Source organism: Meriones unguiculatus, chromosome 3 (genome assembly GCF_030254825.1).
Source record: "Meriones unguiculatus strain TT.TT164.6M chromosome 3, Bangor_MerUng_6.1, whole genome shotgun sequence".
Lineage (NCBI taxonomy): Eukaryota > Metazoa > Chordata > Mammalia > Rodentia > Muridae > Meriones > Meriones unguiculatus.
This window is the reverse complement of record NC_083351.1, coordinates 17,571,229-17,588,462: the sequence shown is the minus strand read 5'-3', so window position 1 is coordinate 17,588,462 and position 17,234 is coordinate 17,571,229. Positions and strand designations below refer to the sequence as shown.

The 17,234-nt window shown below is 46.9% G+C and overlaps 1 protein-coding gene across 3 annotated transcripts; it reads right to left on the bottom strand.

Annotated features, from left to right (window-relative positions):
- Positions 1-2,185: 2,185 nt before the first annotated feature.
- Positions 2,186-14,739, bottom strand: Pdik1l (PDLIM1 interacting kinase 1 like). 3 transcript variants are annotated; one of them, XM_021643385.2, is made up of 3 exons: positions 14,620-14,739; positions 10,982-11,283; positions 2,186-6,289 (listed from the first exon to the last, which is right to left on the bottom strand). In XM_021643385.2, exons 2-3 carry the CDS (start codon positions 11,264-11,266, stop codon positions 5,549-5,551), a joined length of 1,026 nt encoding a protein of 341 aa, XP_021499060.1. In that variant the 5' UTR covers positions 11,267-11,283; positions 14,620-14,739; the 3' UTR covers positions 2,186-5,548. The 3 variants fall into 3 exon arrangements, with proteins under 3 accessions (XP_021499060.1, XP_021499051.1, XP_060235317.1); XM_021643376.2 differs by lacking the exon at positions 14,620-14,739 and adding an exon at positions 14,175-14,299; XM_060379334.1 differs by lacking the exon at positions 14,620-14,739 and adding an exon at positions 13,513-13,618.
- Between the last annotated feature and the right edge of the window lie 2,495 nt (positions 14,740-17,234).

Here is a 17,234-nt window from a genome sequence, read left to right as displayed (position 1 = left end):
GTGGCTTGCTGAGTTTACACGCACCGACACACCTGTGTGGTCATCACGTAGGTCAAGGAACCAAATCACTAGAATCCCTGGTGCACGGCCTCTTTAAGTCAGGAGTGCTAGCGCAGAAGCGCACTGGGCACCTCAACACAGGATCCCTCGACGTGGGGTCCGTGTGGACTCCTGACATCTGTACCCCATTCAAATTCTAGGCACACATTTTCCTGAGGAAGGGGAGCAGTGCCTTCACCAGAGTCTCCTAAAGTGGAGACAATCAGAGCTCTCTCTGAACACTGGCATGGTGATTCCTGCCTTTCTTTCTTCCTCCTCTCATGGAAATTCTATGTATGTATGTATGTATGTATGTATGTCTCTATCTATCTATCTATCTATCTATCTATCTATCTATCTATATTTGAGGCAGGGTTTCTCTGTGTAGCCTTGGCTGTCCTGGACTCCCTTTGTAGACCACACTGGCCTTGAACTAAAGATCCACCTGCCTCTGCCTCCCTGAGTGCTGGAATTACAGCTCCTCATGGAAATGTATTGTGGTGGGTTTTGTTGCTGGTGTGTTTGGCCCCTTGTTTTTGGAGACAAGATCACACTAGGCAGCCCCGGCTGACCAGAACTCTGCTCACACAGACCATTGAAGCGCTGTGGCAGGCACTGCCTCTACCCCTTATAAAAGCAGTGAAACGTAAACAGCATTTTTGCAGCTCTGGGAACTGAAGCTCAGAATGACACACATTACTCAAGTCCAACTTGCAAAAGCTAGTCTTCCGTACTGGATCTTTCTTTCGGGGGCGGGACCACAACAGCTTCAATAATGCCAGATTGCTTAACCTCGGCCCCAAACAGGCCAAGCTTGAAATGCCAGGCCGAACTGCGAAAGGCTGAAGTCCAAAGCCCAGGTTTAGGTTTTGATTTTTGTTTTTTTTAAATAACTCACTTCTAACCAATGAAAACTCTTCGCCAGGTGGAAGCGCCACCTTTAAGCGCCTGGAGGTGTGGCCTCCGCGGGCTGTCTCCGGTAGGCGCTCCTACCTACCCAGGAACCGTCAGAGCCGGGCGCTGGGCAGGCTGGCTATGATTGGCTGATCAGGACGAGCAACATTTGAATTTCAAGGAAGGCCAGCAAGGCTGGTTCCTTCTGCCGCAGAGATAAAGCTTTGCCGAGAGAGGAACGCCGACTGGAGGCGGAGATTAGGCGGCAGCACGGGCCGGGGGTGAGATCAAAATCGCCTGCTGGTTCTACCTTCCGTTCTTCACCAGCAATCAGCTCCCACTGCAAGTGAAAGATTCAAGAGTGAACAAGATATGTTGGCGCTTTGTGAACCAGCAAAAGTGCTGGCACTTACAAACTGATAGTTTGAAATTGAACTTTAACTCTCCACCCCCACATCCCAGACAGGGTTTCTCTGTCCTGGAACGCACTCTGTTAGACCAGGCTGGCCTCCAACTCAGAGATCCACCCGCCTCTGCCTCCACACCGGCTGGAAATTGAATTTTTAAAAGATAATCCCCTACGTAGGTACAGCCTGTTTGCGGAGGCTGTAACTGCAGTGGGGGGCAGTCCAGGTCAGGGCTGTTTCCTGCCCCTCAGTTGTTCCGTTAGGGAGACTGTTTGCTAAGGCAACTACACATTTTACAAAGAGCAAAGAAAAAACAAAATGGGCTGACAATTTCTTTCCCCGAGGTTTCACTATGAACTCTCTGTGGCTGGCAATCTATGCCTGGCTTCTGCCTCTTGAAGTGCTGGGATCAAAGGCGTGGGCCACCACTCCCAGCTAAACCTATGACTTCCTTAGAAGTCTTGTTATCAGTTGAAATTGCATCCACTTAGTACATTTAATAGAAACCATCAAATCTGGGTTGAGTACTCCGTCAAATGGAAGAGGATAAATGAAAAAAATTACCTCTCAGCTTAGACAGATGGCTCTGTCGGAGGCCTTGGGTTCATTCCCAGCACCTACATGGAGGAAACTCCAGTTCCAGGGCTCTGACACCCTGTCTGGCCGCCTTGGGCACTTGCATGCACAGTCCTGTAATCCAATCACCTTCCTAGGCGAAAGGCTTCTAGGAGAAAAGGATTTACTCCCTAAGCTTGAATCCTTTTCCATCACATACCTCACTTCCCACTTGTGGCTTAGACTGCACAACTCACAGGGCCGCCAAAGCAGCAAGAAAACTTTCAAGGTTTTGTTGTTGTTGTTGAAATTCACTTTATTTAAAAAAAAAAAAAACCCTCATGAACAATAAATTACAATACTTTCCCCTTTATAAATTCTTCATAAAATATATTTGACAATTTTAAAAGAAAAGTTTTAAAGTTGCTTTTGTTTCTGATGTGCTGATGACATCTTTTTCTTTTTGACTATTTTGTCATGCTGGTGAATTATTTTGTAGCTGCTACAACAGTTTGATTGGTAACATTTTACAATTAAAAACAGCAAGGAAAAAAACAGAAACAAAAACCCAGACCTGCAGAAAACTATTCTGTGCTATTTATCTGACACTTAACATTTACTTCATCAGAATGACAAAGTATCCCTTAGCACCAAGAATCTACAGAACCCCAAGTTTCTAAGTGACAACTAGTGCAAATTAACACCCTAGGAACTAACTGTACAACCCTACAGGGACTGGACACAGCTGCCTTTAAGCTTTGAAATATTTGGTCTTTTTTTTTTTTCTCAATTAAGACAAATTTCATAAAACACTAAAAACCATGGCAACAGACTATGAGGAATAACTGTTTATTGAGTACCTATTATGGGCAAGGCACTGTGCACAATTTCTTGATTGCATTTTTTTTTATTTTATTTTTATTTTTTATTTTTTTTAGCAAATATCCAAAATTTCCAAGTATCACTCATCGTTTATTTCTTACCCAAGTCTGGAGAAAGTGCTTGGCTAAGTGCCATTAAAAAATGGTTTGTTTTTAGTTTTTAGATTATGCATGTGTGTTGGATCCCCTGGAGCTGGAGTTACAGGTGGTTGTGAGCCACCCTACCTGGGTACTGAGAACTGAACTCCAGTTCTGTGCAAGAATAGCAAGTCCGCTTAACTGCTGAGCAGTCTCTCCAGCCCCTACAACTACAAATCTTAAATTGTTGTAGCAACTAAACCAGTGCTGAGCACACAGTAGGTACTTAATAAATACCTTTGAAGGAACAAAAGACAAATTACTATCCTTTTTGTTGATATCATAAGCTATTTTAGAACACAAGGGCTTGAGAACATTCTGGAAGAAATTTCCTGATCCCCTCGAACCCTTACCTCTAATGAAGGCTTCTTTTTCACAGGTAAAAATCTTTCAAAATAAATATAGCTGGGGCTGGACATTTAGCTCAGTGGTAACGCCTTTGTGTAGCACGTGCAAGGCCCAGGGTTTGCTCCCAGTACCAACCAAAACAAAAGACAAACCAAATCACTCATTATTTTCAAGAAGGCGGGATCAAAAGCTATGTGCTTAGGACACCAGGGCTTCAAGGACACAGGTACTAGTTGGCGTACATCGCATGTCAATCTGATGGCAGGCCAAGCCGTAGGTTACGCATTATAATGACTTCTAATTTCCTGCAACTCAATCCCCTGGTCAGATCCGTGTCAACTTTGTGACTCAGAGGGTCAATTACCACGAAGGCTCGGTATACTTCCACCGCTTATTTCTGAAAGAATTATTTTAGTTAAGTCTGCAAGTGATATTAAGTATATGTGCCTTTTTTTATTTGATGAGATTTTATTTAATTAAAGCCTCTCCGTTCATGTTTTTTTTAAACTTCCAGATTAATTCAGCTAGAATTTTACATATTCCATCTTTTCTGTTTTATCTTTTATTACCCTCTGAACACATTTTATTTACTGATTTACTGATTTTGGAGTGCTGGGACTGAATCCAGAGCCTTCACATGCGAGACAAGCGCTCTCCGCTGAGCTGCGACCACCCCTCCTGCGAAGGTGTAGAGGCTGGAGCAATGAGATGATGAGAACTGTGATGTCAATGTGCTGGCACTGTTTTGGCTTTTGCATCTTAGTGCTTTATAAAGCTCCCATGGGGTCAGTGGTGTGCCGCTCTGTCACACCCCCAGGCCCCAGGTTTCACCCCAGCACCGGAGGTGGGCATCTCGTGCTTTATAAAGCTTCCCTAGATATCATGGCAGAATCTACTTCATCTTAAAGACTGCTGTTCTGGTGTAAGAAAGCAACCTTTCCCGCATTAGCAGGAACAATCTGGAGACAGCCATGCAGTTAGAATTTCACTTCAGGAGTTAAGTCTTGCTTTCTGACAGACAATCCCAGGAGACCGTATGAAACCCACAACTTTCTACTCAGAAGCAGTTGACGGCATAGAATTTTATCCATTCCCAAACTCTGTATGCATCACCTCTCACTTTGGAAAAAAGCGACCAATATTTATGACAGTGATTACCAGTCCCATTACTGTCTCACCTGAGACAAGAGAAAACCGCATCAGAGTTAGAGTGACAGGGACTCCAGTGGTCCAACAGGAAGACACACCAGGGCCAGCGACTCGAGGCTGAGCTCATTTGTTTCTTCAACTTTATGCTGATGTTTATAAAGTCTTAAAACTTGAAATCAACACATCAAGTATTACAGTCGTGTAAAGCAATGTTTTCAGAACAGAAGAATAGCATCCTCAGGTTACGGCAGATGCTCCAGTGCACGCCCGCCCCAGTGCAGTACTTTAATTAAACAAATGCTCAGTTACCTAAAGGTCTGAGCGAGCCATCAGCATCCTCGCCGACCTTCTACCGTGAGACTGAATGACTAAGTCAACTCGAAATGTTACGGGGCTCTGGAGAGCGCGGACGGACTTCAGCAGTTTGAACTGCTTGGTTTCAATTGTGGTTAATCAGCCATTTTAGACCCTCCAAAATGATGCCTTTAAAGAGACGTAAACTGGGAAAACGAAACAAGACAACAACAAATACCCTTAGCCATGTTTCCAGTAGTAAGAGGGGCAGGGAAGGAGGGTGAGAGGTGGTCTGTGTGGTTTTCATCACCAATTTCACCAGCAAATCTCAAAAGCCCAAACCTGTATCAAATAAATTAAACAGAAGTGGCATTTTCTTCATGTGGAATGCAAAATTCACACATTCACATACTTACATGTACATAAATATATACATATATGTTTCCTTTACAAAGCTTCAAAGGTCGCATTACCAGCATGCAAACCTCTTTTTCCATGGAAGTGCCTAATACTGACAAGGAATGTCTAAAATACTTAAAAGAATTTTCCAGAAAATTGGACTCTCTTCTCTGCTTGGCTCTTAAGAGAATTTTTTTTTCTGCCAAACTTTTACCAATGATTTAAAGAAAAAAATTTTTACACCCACATTGGTAATACACATTCAAAACATACAATAAGATGGCCTGCATGGATTAAGAAAAACAAGAGAAAAAAAACTACCCCACAATAAAACCTAAACCCTTAAAAAGTGGAGTCTGACTTCCGTCTTCTTTTCGGCCATGTAATGTTGCATCTCTGTTGAATCAGGAGCAGCACCTATTTAAGATGCTTGCGCGCAGGAGGTCACGTTTCCCAGCTGCTGTCTTTAAATGCAATTTGGACTAATCTGAGTTCTAGTTCAAAAGCATCTGGACGATCCTGAGGGTTTGCAGCCAGCATTTCCTTAATCAGCTGTTTCATTCGCCCATTCATAGACTTTTTCTTCACAGGGATGAGAAGTTCCATTTTGGGGTTTTCCAGAAGTGCCTCCCCAACAGGCACAATTTCGGTTCCCTGCTTTACGTAACTCCCCAAGAGCTCCTTCTTTGTCTCTGTGTCTATGAAGGTGATCCTCTCCAGCATCGCCCAGATGATAATTCCCAGAGCAAAGATGTCAGCTTTCGCTGTGTAGTGTCCTTCCCATACCTCAGGAGCCATGTAGAAATCTGTTCCACATGCCGTGGAAAGGAAACACTTGTTCACACTGACAGGTTCTTCTGGATTCTGCCCAGATGCTGAGCAAACTTTACTTAGGCCAAAATCGGCCACTTTCAGCGTGGGTTCCAAGTCACTGGTATCTAGTCTGCTCTGAGAAATCAAGATGTTATCAGGCTTCAGGTCTCGGTGGATGATCTGGTTTTTATGCAGGAAAGCCAGAGCACTGCTGAGCTGAAGCATGAAGCTGGTGTTAGTTTTTCGATTGGGCTTTCTGGACAGCAGATACTCATTCATGTCTCCTCCGTCACAAAAATCCATCACAAACCACAAATAATAGGCGCTTCTGGGGTCAAAGGCAATTTCTCCTTTCAATGAAGTCTCCACCAGCTGTGAGAGATGAGGAGAGAAGTTGTTATGAAATCTGACTATAGAAAGGTCGAAGGGGCTGGAGACAAGGCTCAGCAGTTACAAGCTCACTGCTCTCACAGAGGCCTGGATTCAGCTCAATACCCACATCAGTGGTTCACAGCTGCCTTCCAACTATAGCTCCAGAGGCAATCCAATACTTTTTCTGGCTTCTAAGGGCACCTGTGCTGACACACATATACCCCCCTCCCCCAACACAATTAAAATTTAATAAAAATCTTTTTTTGTTTTTAGACAAGGTTTCTCTGTGTAGCCCTAGCTGTCCTGGAACTTGCTCTGTAGACCAGAACTCCGAGATCCATCTGCCTCTGCCTCCCAGTGCTGAAATTAAAGGCATGTGCCATTACCACCAGCCTATAAATCTTAAAAGATATATAAGAAAAAGAAAGGAAAGAAGAAAGTCAGGTGAGTCTGCAGTTTTGTTTCTGCAGTATTGGTAATTGAACCCAGGTCTTGTACATGTCAGGGAAAGGTTTCTTTTATTTTTTCTTTAAGATTTACTTATTTTTATGTATATGAGTGCTCCATCTGCATGTACACCTGCTTGCCAGAAAAGGGCATCAGATCCCAGTATAGATGGTTGTGAGCCACCATGTGGTTGCTGGGAATTGAACTCAGGCCCTCTGCAAGAGCAACCAATGCTCTTAACCCCTGAGCCATCTCTCCAGCCCCAAGGGAAAGTTTTCTTATACTGAATGGGGGGTAAGGGTGTCACAGAAAAGCTGGCAACAGTCAAAGGTTTAATTAAGCTACCCAGAATTAATTAGAACCAAACTGCAGTGTTTTTCCTACATATACAAAGTTGTCTGCTTTTGTAGGAACATAATGGTTTAATTGGGGAAAACAAAGTCTTCTGCACTAGCAAACACCAAAGTAGCCTATCGGTGGATTGTGTTACGGTGCTGTTTTCTTCCTTCTTCTCCTTTTTGAGGCAGGGCCTCAAGCAGTCCATAAAGGTCTCAACCTCACTGCATAGCTCAAGGCTGGCTGCTTCCACCTCCAGGGCTGAAATTACAGGTGTGTGTGTCACTACACCTAGCTAAGAGATCTCAAGGTTAAGGCCAGGCTGAGTTAGACAGCGAGGCTGTCTCAGAGAGAGACAGAGGTTAAAAACTGCTGCTTTAAGAGGGGCGTGGCGGCACGCGCCCAGAACCCCAGCACTACAGACGCAGAGGCAAGAGCCTCACCGAAAGCTCTTAGAGCAGAATTTCCAAGTCTCTAAATTTGTCTACCATTGTGCACTAACATAGTTATATGAAGCACTGTTCTCACCACTAATATTTATAAAATAAAAATAAGCAACTGTGGGAAATGCTAAAGAGGCTCTATGTTCTACAGTAACAAACATTCAGTCCAATTTTTAAAATGCATTTAATTGTGTTTGTGCTCGTGCAACATGGCCCCCAGATGCGTCCGAGAATGACTCTGGGGAGCAGGTTCTCCCCTGCCACCTTGTGGGACTCAGGATAGAACTCAGGTTGTCAGGCCTGCCACCTCGCCAGCCAAGATTTAACCCTATGTAGAAATGAACAGGTACATTGGCTTCATTGGTGTCTAAATTTGCTTTCTACCTTAAAAAAAGGTCAAATTACGAAGCCAGGTGTGGTGGCACACGCCTGTATTCCCTGCCTCAGCGCTCTCTGAGAGGCAGAGGAAGGTGGGTTTCTGTGAGGTCAAGGCTAGCCTGGTCTACGAAGTGAGTCTAGGATAACCAAGGCTACTCAGAAAAACCCTATCTCAAAACAAACAAACAAAAAACGAGGTAAAATTATATTTATACCAGAGAATTGTTTTAAAATGAAATTATTTATGACTCATTATTTGTACATGTTTGATTTGTGGATCTGTTTTTACATACTTTTACACCCAGTGTTATGCACACATTTCTCTGGCGAGAGGCCCTGAGAGGAAGGGTTAGGGAGCTCTGCTCTGCTCTATCCCGTGAGTCAAGCCCCAGTCCACAGCTTTAACTGGAAACCTCAGGAATATTTTATTTCATCAGTGTTTTTATATATGCATTCCATTTTTTTCAGCACTTCAGAAGGCCACCTTTGTTCCTAATGAATACACACTAAATTTCTAAGCCAACAAGTTTTTAAGTAGCTGTATTTTGGCAAGTGCCCAACTAGCCTGCATTTTTTACATGTCAATATTGCTGAGTTCTCCCATCACCTAGCTCATCACTTCATGAAAAGACTAAAATATGGAGGCATATTGCCTTTAAATTATTTATAGGGTGTCTTTTTAGATCAAAGAAAAGGGAGAGAATCAGAGTGGAGCTGTTGAAGCATAAGCAGCTGATAAGTTTACATTTAAGTTAATTACGCTCACTACTTCATCTGCTTATTATGGCAAAAGCAAAGAACACCCTTTTGTTCCGTCTTCCGCAGAGAGAGGGCAGAAATGGTGATGGCCTGCAGGAGTCTCCCTGTTGCGTGGTCTGGCAGTGCAGAGAACGCAAACTTAATAAGCAGAATACCGGAAGAGTGGTTTAGAAGGCAGGTAGGTGGTGTACGCGACGCTAGCCTGCAAGAAGGGAAATGTATAGTTCTCATGCACTTGTCTAGATAACGCTTGTTAGACTCTGTAAGTCTTAAAAAAAAAAAAAGTCTGTACCCCAGGGTGGCCTTGAACTCATAACATCCTTCTTTTCTCGTATGTGTTAGGATTACAGGCATGCGTAATCCACACCCAGCAGGTTCATAACCCTTCCCGCACCAAGATGTATCACATTTCCTATTGCAAGCTCCTATACCATCTATGCCACCAATCTCAAACACATAGACTGGAGGCCACAAAGCCCCTATGGGCGAGTCCTTGAAACTAACTGTTCCATTTGCTCTTGGTTTTAGCTATCAGGGATTGACTAAATGATTCCTGCTGAGAACAAGGAAGAATGTATCTGGAAAAATATATAGAAAAATGAAAATTTATACAGATAATAGAGGCCATGCATACGGACTCTGGTTACACTAGAATTGTGTAATGATTATTGTATTGTTTTAATACAATTCTACTGATAAATTAGTGGTCTACATAGTGAGTTAAGGCTAGACAGGGCTACACAGTAAGACTCTGTTTCAAAAATAAATGAATAAAGAAATAAAGAAAAATCTGGTTTACTTATTAAATCCACAGAAAAGACTCTTTTATTTCAACACAGGACCTATTTCTGAGTTCTTATTTATCAAATCTAGTTTCAGCATCCCCTTTGACTTTGACAATGCCCATGGAAGGCAAAAATGATCACCACACATATAAACAAATAGCTACTAGGAAAGTTGGATTATTTATTTCAAGTCATCCTGAGAGCAGAAAGTGCCATAAATCAAATACAGGTCCATACGGCTTTAAAGGGTGAAAGATTTGCTAAAAAGGAAACTTAAAAACAAAAATCAGTCAAATCTGGTACTTCATATCTTAAAACCTTGAAGGACTAAATAATACCTAATTCTTTTTTTAAATTTTTATTTTTTATATTAATTATAGTTTATTCATTTTGTATCCCAGCTGTAGCCCCCTCCCTCATTCCCACCCAATCCCACCCTCCCTAATACCTAATTCTTGTTACATTCTCTAGATCTGGACTTAGCGCTAATTCAAATGTGTTAATATCTCTGCTTTTCCATCCAAAGGAATGGAACCTTAACCTCTAAAACTTATGTAAAGTTGACAAGGTTTAGCAGGTAATATAGTTTAAGCAGCGTGCCTCAAACCCTAGGCTCAATCTCTAGCACTGGCCAAAAAAAAAAAAAAAAAAAGCAATGTTTCCAATATTTTTCTATCAGGGTAACTTTTAGAAAAGTAAACAATAAAGATAGTTTAAAATTTTAGGATTATTTATTTTACGTATGGGGGCGGGTTACGACAGGATACTTGCTGGGGTAAGAGAACAACTTCCGGGAGTCCACTCCATCTTTCTAGCATGTGGGACCGGAGAAATGGACTCAGGTTATCAGGCAACAGACTCCTGGACCCCCTGTCTTTTCCCCAAGCCAAACATAGTTTTTGTGTGTTTATTACTTTTTGTTTTGTTAAATCAGATTTATTTATTTATGTATGTATGTGTGTGTGTATGTATCTATGTGGGTGCTTCCATGTGTGCATGTCACAGTGGGAGTGTGGAGGGCAGGAGACAACTTTTGTCCTGGACTTCTGATTCAGTCTAGGAAATATCTTGAACTAAATAGACAGGTGAGTCTGGTCTTAACCTCCTGAGTCTCCTGGCTCCACCTTTCAAGTACTGGGATTATCGGCATGGACCAATTTAGTCTTGTAAGTCTTATTATATTTAGACCTGTGGCTTATAGAAGAGAAGTCCAATTACCTGTAGGTGTGGCTATTACTGATTATGGTTTTTTTTTTTTTTTGTCTTCCGTGTTTACTTTCAAAACAATGGTTTCCGGAACTGAACTCAGATGCTAGTCTCAGAGCTCCTTTAGTTCCCATCTTGTCCTATTGCTACGCTGACTGGCAAGTAGCAGGCGTGGCAGGTGGCTTATGTTATTTTTAAGTACGTGCAGCACATTTAAAGCACACATCTCTATCCTCCGTGGACCTCTCTCTACACCTGCATTTAAGAGAGTTCATCTGACACTTTCATTTCCTCTTGCTGACCAACATTACGTCCATTTCCTATGCAGTGACACATACCTGCAAATAAAGGGAAGAATTAGAGCCGTGGGACATCTTTTGCACCATCCCATCTTTTTGTAGAATGCACTCTTCCAAGTGAATCACATTGGGGTGTTGGCTCTTGATACTGCTTAGTGCCCAGAACTCTCGAAGGGCTAGTTCAACATTTTCAGGTGCGTGGCATCGAATTTTCTTCACTGCTACTCTTGCAGAGGTCTTTCTGATGACTGCTTCATACACAACACCGTAACTACCTCGGCCTACCTCCCGTATTAGATCGTACTTTGGCTGGCTACTCACCATCTTCAAGGTCGAGGTTTCTGGAAAAATCAACAAAGTACTCTGTTGAAATGAGGTGTACCTATTGGCTTGTATTCTTACCCATGATTCAACCATCTATTTCACTGTCTGTGGTACTTGAAGGGTATCTAGCTACACCTTGGACAAATCTACCAATAAAAGGTAACAGACAGCACTTACCACGTATCAGAAACTACTTCAAGTACTTTACAACAGCTTTTAAAGTTTTGTTGTCTTTGAGTCAGAATCTCGCTAAGTTTCCCTGGCCTGGAGCTTGATCTAGAGACTAGGCTGGCTTCAGAAGCCATGCTGACGGTACCATCATTCCTGACCTTTTTTTTAAATCTTGGTGTGTGACTGCAGGCATGCCCATACCACGACACACCAGTCAGAAGATGACCTTGGCTCTCCTGTCACTTTTACAGTATATGGCAGCCTGTAAACTACTGCAGACTCTGCCTCTCATCTCCCCACAGGAAGGCACATCTGGCTTTACCTGGGTTCTAGGAATCCAAACTCAGTCCCTCATGACTATCCCTTGAACTCTTCTTCTCCAGGCTCCATCCACCCACTCCTTTTTTGAACAAGGTCTCACTATGTAACCCCAGCTGGCCTTCAACTGACAGAGATAAGCCTGCCTCTGCTCCCCCAGTGCTAGGATTAAAGACTTGTGCCACCATGCTTTTTTAAAAGACAGGATCTTGTGTCTCGTGGCTCAAGATGGCCTTCACTTCTTTTAAAGTTGTAGTATATATTTTGTATGCATGTGTACGGCTTTGCAGACATCAGAGGACAGTACGTGTGAGTTAGCTCTCTCCCACTACCACGTGGGTGGCAGGAATTGAACTCATGTTGTAAGGACTGGCAGAAAAAGCCATCTCAACAGCCCTGGCTGCTTCTCTCTGGAATGATGGAATAACAGGTGTGTGATACCACACCTGGCTACTTTATATTAACTTCATTTAATCCTTAACCATAATCTGAGTAGCAATGAAACAGGTGTGGTAATAGCATTTTAGAAGTGAGCAAATTAAACCACAGAGAGGGTAACTAAGAAGCCAGCAACCAAACAGCCCTTTAGTTGAGATACCCATGCTTTAAGCCACTAAACTACACTGCTTCTTATAGGTACACTTTGAAAATGTCATTGTTAAAAAAGTCAACCCGAGCCACCACGAGCCAGTGGTGGTGCACGCCTGTAATCCCAGCACTCAGGGAGGCAGAGGCAGGTGGACCTCTGTGAGTTCAAGGCCAGCAAGGTCTACAGAGCTTGTTCCAGGTCAGCCAAGGCTACACAGAGAAACACTGTGTCAAAAAACAAAACAAAACAAAAAAAAACCAACAAAAAAAGTAAACCTGGAATTTGGAATTAATCAGAAAGTGGTGGCTACACCTTTGATCCCAGCACTCAGGCAGATCTCTGAGTTCCAGGCCAGCCTGGTTTACAGTGAGTTCCAGGACAGCCAGGGATATACAGAGAAACCCTGTTTCAACAAAGCAAAGCAAAACAAAACAAAACAAAACAGTGAAACACAAAAATCCCTCACAGAAATATAAACTCCTGACTTATGCTTACGGGCTAAAAGTGAACAAGACCACCTCCTTATGCTTTGAGTGTTAAGTAGTATATGGCCTGTAGTTCAGGCTAGCCTTGAACTCACTATGTAGCAGAAGCAGAAGGTGACCCTGATACTAATCTCCTGCCTCCACCTTCTGAGAACTGGGCTTACAGACATGTACCAGTATGCTTGGTAATTTATTTCTCACAAAATAAACACAGATAAAAGTTTTAGCAGACGTGTCCCCTCAAAATGAAGTAAGCCGATTTGAACAGAACTACCTTGTAATTGTCTTAACACACGAATTTAATTCTAGGTCCTTTTTTTTGGCCAAAGGTGAGGCCTCTTGTACATCAAAGGGAATTCTCTGACAAAAGTTCTTTGGAGTTTAACTTAGTAAACCATTTAAAGGCAAGCTGGAGCACAGGCCCTACAGAGCAATGGAGAGAAGTGGAGAGTCTGCCGGGTGCTTCCTCAGTCCTCAAAAGCTCACTCGCCGGGCCGTCACCACGGGCAGGAAAAGTTAAGGCTGTATTTACATTGCACAACTAGGAAAACAAAAAGCGACTGACCCTGGACGCCGAGGCTGCCGGAACAACTAGTTTAAGTTCACAGGCCAGATTTAAAAGAAAACGACTGTTTCCGATGGTTGCCCTGAGCGTTACTTCCTTTAATTGGCCGCCTACCCACCAAGTTCCTACTGTATTTCCTAACGTCAGGTTTCCTGCCACAGGCGGACATTCTGCCCCGCTCCGCGTGATCCCCAGCTTCCAAGTGCCTCCCCTCTCTGCGGCAGTCCCCGCCTGGGAGCCTCCGGGGAGAGGGGTCCCTCCTGCACGAGAAAGGGAGGCTGTCTGTCAAATGCTGGGGGTCCTGGGTGGAGAGACTCCCGCTCCAGCATCCTTCGAGAACCCGGGGACCTCACAATGCCACTTCCGGACCCTCCAGCCTGCCACGCTGCCGGGTGCCGGGCACGGCCGGCCCGGACGTGCACCTGCCAGTGCCCGGGAAGGGACGGGCCAGGCGGCGCTGCCGACGCGGAGGCTCAGGCCGAGCCCACTGCCCGGGCGGCAGCATCAGTCCCGGCGGCAGGCCCGAGGGACCCCCCCGCGGCCCTCCAGCCGGCCCCGCAGCCACGGCGAGCAGCCGCCGCTGCGGACCCGGGGGCCGGTGTCCAGGAGGGGCCCGAGCGGGACCGGAGGCCGCGGTCCCGGTGGCCGGGGCAGCGCCGGGCCTTTCCGGGGATGACTCCGCTGAGAGGTCTCCGACGGGCCTGCTGGGGACAGAGACACATGCGGGGAGGTCGGTTCTGACTGCGGGGCGCCCGTGCCGCGGCGAGGGGCCAGATTTACCTCAGGGCAGCCGCCGCCGCTTCTCCCGCTCCTGAGCTCTGCAGGCCGCCATTATCGGGCGGCTCGCGCCTCGGCTGCCGCGGCCTCCGCTCAGAAGCTGGCGCGCGCCCCCGGGGCTGCGCGGACACACCCCCTCGCGCCGGGCCCCGCCCCCGCCGGCTCTGCGCAGCGCGCGTGCGCGGCCGAGCGCCGCCTGCCGGCCGAGCGCGTTGCCCCCTGCGTTGCTGCGGGGTGGCCGCCGCGGTCGCCGCTGCTCGGAGCCGAGCGTCGCCAGCGGTGTGCGCGCCGCAGGGCGGACCACCGGTGCCCCGGCCCGCAGGGGTGGCGGAGGGGACGGTCGCCCTCGGCCGCAGCGGTCGCGAGCCTCGGGACCCCGGGGAAGCCACGGCCGCCGCTCGGGGCCGGCAGCGCGCATGGCCGCCCTCCCCGCCCTCTGCTGACCTACCGAGCGGCGGGCTGCAGTGCGCGGTTCGCTGGGGCCGGACGCCCGGCGCATCTTCCTCGCTGGTGGCAGGGCGGGGCGGGGAGGCGCGGGGAGGCTGCACCTCCTGCCCGAATCACCGAGCCGTGTTGGCGGGCGGCGCGGTGGCCCGGGTGGCGACGCGGGGCTGGGTGCGATCATCTAGGAGGATGCCGTCCCCTGCCCCACCGGTGCGGTGGTATCTTCCTTAAAGAAGCCGGAACCTCATTGTTCCCGGCCGTGGGAATCGGGGCGCCCTGCCGGGCGAGGGAAGGAGGGCGCGGCGGACTTGGCTGCGGCGCCCCGCCTAGCCGGCCTGAACCGGAGTCCGGACTCACGTAGGAGGGTGTGTCCACAAGACAGGTCGCCGCGGACCAGGATTGACGGCCAGAACTGCGGTCCTCCGGAAGGTGGGCGCTTCGGGACCAAGCCTTTCAGATACTCCCGACTGTCAGTCATATCCCTGAGTCGCCCTGAGATCTGCCATCGGGCTGACAGCCACTCGGAGACCAGGACCGATTGACCGGCCCCGTTAGTTACACAGGTTCAGTAAGCGCCTGCCAGAAACGCCCATTCTTTTCATTATTCTGCACCCACTGCCAGTTAATGATCCTGCCCTCGTTGCCGTGTAAGGCATGGAGAGAATCTGCCACTGCCTCCAGGATCATTTTCCTTAGTCTTCTCTTCATGGGACTACTATTTGGGGTCTGGGCAACGTTTTTATACAGTCTGAGCCAGACCCTAACAGAAAAGGCTTTCCTAGACCCCACCTTCACAGGAGAGAAAGCCATCTTCTGCCACGATTGACCAAAAAGTGTCAAATAGCCACCCCAGCCCCTGGTGTAACCACCTCAAAGCTTCTCTCCTAATAGAACTCCAGTAATCTGTTCAGAGTGTGTCCGGAGTGCCATCCTGGCCCTGGTGTTCACAAGTACATGAGGACTTGTTTCCTACCCCGGAAAGTAGAGGTAGGGTGGTGGGGCATGAATGCTGTGTAGACAGCTGGCTGTCAGGGTTACAGGAGGATGGGCTAGGGAGAGGGCTCGGTCAGAGCAGCCTTCTTCGTTTCTGTCATTAAAAGTCACGGGAACTTCAAGCGACACGAGTATTCTGGCTGCTTTCCTGTTGCTGTGATTAAAAAGGAAAACAAAACAAAAAAACTGACCAAAAACACCTTAGGGAAGGCAGAGGTTTGTTTGACTTAAGCCTCCAGGGCTAGGGGAAGTCAAGGAAGGAGCTGGGGGGAGACCACTTACTGGCTTGCTCACGGTTCAGCTACCTTTCTAAAGCAGCTTGGCTTGCCTGCCTGGAAATGGCACTGCCTGCTTTGGCTGATCCAAGACCCCCCAGATACGCTCACAGGCTAGTCTGATAGAGGACTCCCCCTCCCATTCGGCCCTTCCTCAGGTAGCCGAGCTGTCAGTTTGACAACCGAAGCTCACTGGGAGACCAGTGTTTTGGAGTGTGCCATGTTCACTGTGAACAGTAAACACAGTTGCTCACATCGTGAACTTCCTAAAGGCCTCTCATCAATCCAACACAGGAAGCACGACTCCACACGCTTCTGCTGTTCCTTTGTCTCTGAGGCAGGGTCTCTCACTCCCCGGCCCTGGCTCTCCTGGAGCTCACTCCGTAGACCAGGCTGGCCTTGAACTCACAGAGATCCACCAGCCTCTTCCTCCTGAGCTCTGGGATTAAAGGTGTGTGCCACCATACCTGACCAAACTTAAAAAGAAAAAAAGTATCTGTGTTTGTATGATGTGTGTAGGGAAGTCAGAGGGCAGGTTTGCAGAGTCTGTTCTCTCCTTTCACCTTCGGGTGGATTACAGGGATTGAACTCTGCTCGACAGGCTTGGGTATCCAGTGTCCCTGCCTGCTGGACCATCAAACCAGCCCAACCTGGACCTCTTGATCCTCTTGCCTCTGACTCCCCACCCTCTGGGGTGGGGGTGGGTTTATAGGAGCGTACCCCCATGCCTGACCTAACTGCTTATATTTAAAAGAGAAACAATGGGGCTGGTGTGGTGGCACACTTGGGAAGCAGAAGCAGGCGACTCTCCATGGGTTCAAGGCCAGCCAGAGCTATGGAGTGAGCTCAAAACGAAAGATAAACACGGAAGAATTAAACACTGCTTCTGTTTACGCCACTGTCTATATTCATAGGAGAGAGGAAGACCCGGATAATTAAGCTACTGGAGTCAGGTGGGGTGGCACGCTCCTTTAATCCCAGCACTCAGGGAGGCAGAGGCAGGCAGATCTCTGTGAGTTCGAGGCCAGCCTGGTCTAGGACAACCAAGGCTACACAGAGAAACCCTGTCTTGGGAAAAAAAAGGTTTAGACCAACAGAATCACTCAGAGGGGACACGCTACCCTCTTTAACCGTTTCGCTGCCTGAAGGCTGCGCAGCGTGTCCCTGGCTTCTGTGAGCTGACAGGTGCTGCCGCAGGCGACGCAGTTGTCTTTGAATCATTTCTGCTCTGTAAGTAACCACAATAAATCTCGGGGGTCACCGAGCTGGACTTTGGCGGTATCTGTACTTCAGTCTGTCATGGGCTTCCCATCCGCCGTGAGTGGTCATGTGTTGCCTCTTCCCAGAAACA

Coding starts and splice junctions, on each gene's coding strand:
- Pdik1l (XM_021643385.2), bottom strand. CDS start 11,266: ATGGTGAGTAGCCAGCCAAAGTACGATCTAATACGGGAGGTAGGCCGA. Junction 6,290..10,981: donor ATTCTTCCCTTTATTTGCAG/GTATGTGTCACT, acceptor CATCTCTCACAG/CTGGTGGAGACTTCATTGAA.